Here is a 5,024-nt window from a genome sequence, read left to right as displayed (position 1 = left end):
CTCTCTTCGGCAAACGATGGTTCGGCATACGCAACACATGTCCCAACCAACGCAGCTTCTGGTGCTGGACACATTCTTGAATGGAAGTACCCGTTGCACAACCAAAAACGCGCATTCTAATCACCTGGTTACGGACTCACTGACGCAAACCCACACGAGCTAAGGTTTTGAGACAACGAATGTCTTACACCTGAAGACGTCTCACTTCCGCAGCTCGAATTATACGCGTTGCTTGAGAGTCGTGAATGATGTCGGGTCTATTCTGCTGATCCCATACTTCAATGTGATGTTCATTCGCGTTTATTTCATGGGCTTTGCAGGGTGTAGACACGTTGAAGGTTTCCCCTTTTTTCTTAGGGATATAAAGCTTCTTTATTTCAAGTTTCCACTCCGTTTTTCTTTAATCGTTGTATGAGAGTTTACCGCCAGTTTCCACTGCTTTTTTTATACGGCTTTTCGTTGTCGAACACCTGAAGACGTCTCAGTTCCGCTGCTCGAATAGGCCAAGTCTCACAGCCATACAACAAAACAGCTCGTACTGTAGCTTGGTACACGCGTCCATTCAGATTCAGAGATACACATCGAATCCTTGGATCGAAAAACGGTGCTAGACATGCCGTGACGACTACACAAATGTCTGATTTCTGATTTCTGTCCTAAAAAGCCAGTTTCGTGTTTTGGCTGCATGTCAGAGTTGCTAACATCTGAGAACGGTCAACTATGGGACCCAATTTTGGGATGCATCGGACAGCCGGACAGCCCTAGTTACCCGTCTGTTCGACAAACTGAATGGATTGTAGCACCTTTATTTCAAGAATCGTACATATATACGTTGGGAAGGGTACCGACCCCTTCCACAGACATAGGCCTCGACCCAGAGTACAACACCGCTTATCTGGTTGTGGGGAACAGGCAGCTGGAAATGCAGCTTCTAAGACGGACTTCCCTTATGGTCTGATATCGTCTTCGATTTGATCGCCATTAGACGGTGGATCCATTAAGATTTCTACCTTTGCAAGAATGCAAATCATATCCGATGGCGATTTGTTGTACTGACCAAGAGAACTCTCCGTGTGGCCATGGAAGAGCGAATTCCCCTCCACAAATTCAAATAACAGCTCTTGTAAAACAAATTTGCTGCCATAACGTTGTTTCAATGACGTTCTGAAGCAAAGGCTCCTTGTCTCAACAGATGCCTGCCTTTTTGCCGCGAAATCACGGTCTCGCTTGACTCAGTTTTCAACCGGAGCTTGGAAGATACGATGCGTGTGGAAGCTTCGGCGCACTAAGTCTGACGATATCAGCCCGGCCAACTCTCATAAAGGAGACAGCGCCGATAGTTCAGCTTCGAGGAGCACAACAACTTTTTTCCCGTCAAAACCACATTATTCCGCAGATTAGAGCACTTGAATAGTATCGTATAATGTTGGTCCAATCAGAATATGAAGTTAAGGGATCTTTGGCGGATATGCCTATCTGATGAGCCCCAAGATGTGGGAACGGATCCTAGGCTGTCGAAAAGTTTTCAGCAAATTGATGAGTTGTATATTGCACCAAGCCCAACTGTAATTTTCTCAAGATTCATCGACATTATACACCGCTGTCTTGTTTTACTCATTATTTACTCATTTATTCCTCATTATTTCATGGAGATTGATATCCAGTGGCTAGATTCATATGCACATGCACGCGCCAAAGTGGCCCTTTCTCTAAGACAACAGCTTGGAATAAGCACTTGAATGAGGAATTCGCGGTGCCTTACTTGACTAGGCTGCTCAAATCCTCCGAGAACCAAACAGTTCAGTCCTCAACTTCATAAGAAAGTGCTTACAATGCGACACAGAGGATTCGTTGCCTTTAAACATCTTAGTTTCGGAACGCGAATGTTTCGAAAAAAATTCTATGCCAAAAATTTGCTTTATTCAAAAAATGCTTCCCGATTGATTCGCTACGTTCTTTTTGAAACCCCGCGATACCATTACGGGACAATGGGGACTGATAAACACAGAATTTTCAGCATGAAGTTGTGATACAGCCCTAGATACCCGTCTGCTCTGCAAACTAGATCGATCGTGGCACCATTTTCTCAAGAATCGTACATATATACGTTGGGAAGGATATTGGTTCGTTCTACCAGCGGCATTGTAGACAGACATAGGCCTCGAACTTAGAGTACAACACCACCTATCTGGTTATAGAGAACAGGCAGCTGGAAATATGCATTCTAGGACGGATTTCCCTTTTTGTCCGATGTTGTTTACGATTTGATCACCGTTAGACGGTCGGCCCATCAAGATTTCTACCTTTGGGAGAATGCTAGCCATATCCGATGGCGATTTGTTGTACTGGCCGAAAGAACTCTCCGTATGGCGATTGAAGAGCAAATTCCCCTCCAAAAATTCAAATTACAGCGCTGGTAAAACACATTTTCTGCCATGATGCAAATCAGTGAGCTCCTGAACCGAAGACGTGTTTTCGTTACTCAAGGTATCAACAGATACCTGTCTCGTTGCCGTGGAAACCCGGTTCCACTGGTAATTCATGTGCTTAGCTCAGCTTTTGGCCGGACTTTGGAAGCTGCTGTGCGTGTGGAAGCTCCAACGCACTGGGCCCGACGGCGACAGATTGACCGACTGTCATGAAGGAGTCTGTCCTGAGCGGTTAGCCCAACTTCCAGGATCCCATCACAACCAGATTCTTGCTCACATCTTGAAGAATGTCATACAATTTGGGTTCAAGCAGAATATGAGATTTAGGGAGCCTTCGGGACTGTGCTTATCTGAGGGGCCCCAAGATGGGGTAACTGGTCATAGACTGTATAAATGTTTTCACCAAATTTATGAGTTGTATATTGCACCAAGCCCAATTATAATTTTCTAAAAATTCATCAAGATTATACACCGCTGTCTTGTTTTACTCACTTTTTCCAATGGCCTGATTCCTATGCACATGCGCGCCAAAGTAGCCCTTTTTCCAAAGCAGCCGCCTGGAATGACCACTTGAATGAGGAATTCACGTGACCTTACTTGACTAGGTCGCTTCAATCCTCCGAGTACCAAAGAGTTCAGTCCTCAATTCCATATGAAAGTGCTTCTAATGCGAGACAGAGGATTTTTTGCTTTGAAACATCAATATTTTATTATCGAAAAGCGATTGATTACACAATTTTTGTTCCGAAAAATCCGCTTTGTCTATCTATATTTCGTTTGCCGAACTCATGGTCTAGTGGCGGTTCTTCAACCCTGAATTATGAAACTCTCCCTGACTGCCTCACTGCACTACCTCTGCAACGTCGCGATACTATTACGGGACAATTAGGACTGATAAACACAGAAGTTTCAGTATAAAGATATGATATAGGTGACGAATCTCAGGCGAATGAAACTTTATATTTTCGCTACTACTCACTGGTGAAATAGTAGTCGACTGCAATTCGAAAAAAGTTTTAACATGTTTTTTATGTACCCCCATATTTGGGTACCCTTTCCCGGGGTCCGCCAAATTTTGCGACTGTTCTACTGTTGAGAACCGGTTTATAATTGATGTACTCCAGCATGGAATGGTTTTACCCCGTGCATAAATCAGAGTTTTTGCTGAAAGTAAATCCCAGCTAGGATGAACCAATAAGCATGAAGCCTATTTAGTAATTTTCTGGACCGTGCTCCTCAATAAACACGAAAGATTCCATTCACTTGTGTTCTAGACAGAAGTTTGAACGCTGAAAATCAACCGCGACTAACTTGCACTTCATAGGTCGCCGCCCTTCTCTCAGCCATTCGCGTTGCGTCGCGCTGGTTAGGTCCTCGAGTGAGGACTAATTCATCAGAGGATCCATGCTGTTCCGACTTTTTTCTAGGTCGCCGCCCTTCTCTCAGCCATTCGCTTTGCGTCGCGCTGGTTGGGTCCTCGAGTGAGGACTAATTCGTCAGAGGATCCATGCTGTTCCGAATTTTTTCTTTTTTATTCGGTCTACTTACAGCGTGAGAGTAGTGAGGAGGTTTTGAAATCTCCGTAGAAGTCATTTTGTACATTGACTTATTGCACAAAGGTCGAAAAAACTAGGCACTTGTTCCGGCCTTCTCGTTAGAGTTATCAGCGCGTACCTCATTCCCCGGAATTCCGGCTGGACTCTTAATCATTCGGTCGGGAACAGTTGATAGTTCTCCAACCACCTGCTACATGACATGTGGTTTGATGTCGGGTGACCCTTAAAGTTAACAGTTTTCAAATAAAACATTCGCTTGATCGAAAAATAATATGTTTTTCAATTTAAATCGTAATGGTCACCTTTATGAGTGCATTTCCAAACTCACTCGCTCACCCGCGGTTTGTTTCAAATTATTTAAGCAGCTCGGGAACCTCAGACGCAAGACGATGGTGCGCTGCTCTCCGATCGGGTCGACAAAATCAGCGAATTTATCAATGCGCTGAATGCAGCTGACACGAAACTCTTTGTACAACTCCAAAGCAAATCAAACAGAAGAGTGATTGCCAACGCCATCAGTCACTGCTGTCTCGCCGGTCCTGTGAATCAGGATGCCAAACAAACGGCGCTTACGGTGCGTACAATACCCACGCTGACTGGTACTCATACTTTATTGCCCGCCACGAAAATAAAGGTCCATAAATTTTTGCTGTGCGAGAAGACAACTGGATTTCTATCAAACGATAAGAGTTTTATACAACTGGGTTCAAAGCGGTTGTTTTTAAATCGAATAAGAGTCATCTTATGATATATCTAGATATAATACAGTAGCTTTTTTGTCGGTCGATTAACGTCTTATCATCGCATGTGAACAGAGATGTAGCGATGCCGTTACAGTCCCAGTCATGAAAGTTGATGTGCAGTGAATATTCTGGACGGTACAATGTGTATTAGGAGAACGAGCTCCGAACGTAACAGGGCCACATACCTGCCAATGAAATAACCGTTTTTCGTTGAAACAGATTTCATTGGTTGCTCCTCGCTCGCCCTTGAAAGATGAATTGTATTCTTAGTATCACTTTGTTGAGGTATGCGACAG

The 5,024-nt window shown here is 44.1% G+C and overlaps 1 protein-coding gene across 1 annotated transcript in view; it reads left to right on the top strand.

The window, feature by feature from the left end:
* The window catches only part of T265_05897 (hypothetical protein), a gene marked incomplete at both ends in the record, with an annotated part of 69,067 nt that overhangs the window by 62,385 nt on the left and 1,658 nt on the right, over positions 1-5,024 (top strand). Inside the window, one exon of the mRNA XM_009171026.1 lies at positions 4,351-4,559. Within this exon, the coding sequence (XP_009169290.1) occupies positions 4,351-4,559 (209 nt within the window). The remainder of the gene's footprint in view (positions 1-4,350; positions 4,560-5,024) is intronic.

The sequence above is a fragment of the Opisthorchis viverrini genome (assembly GCF_000715545.1).
Source record: "Opisthorchis viverrini unplaced genomic scaffold opera_v5_116, whole genome shotgun sequence".
NCBI lineage: Eukaryota > Metazoa > Platyhelminthes > Trematoda > Opisthorchiida > Opisthorchiidae > Opisthorchis > Opisthorchis viverrini.
This window is presented reverse-complemented; position numbering and strand designations above follow the sequence as displayed.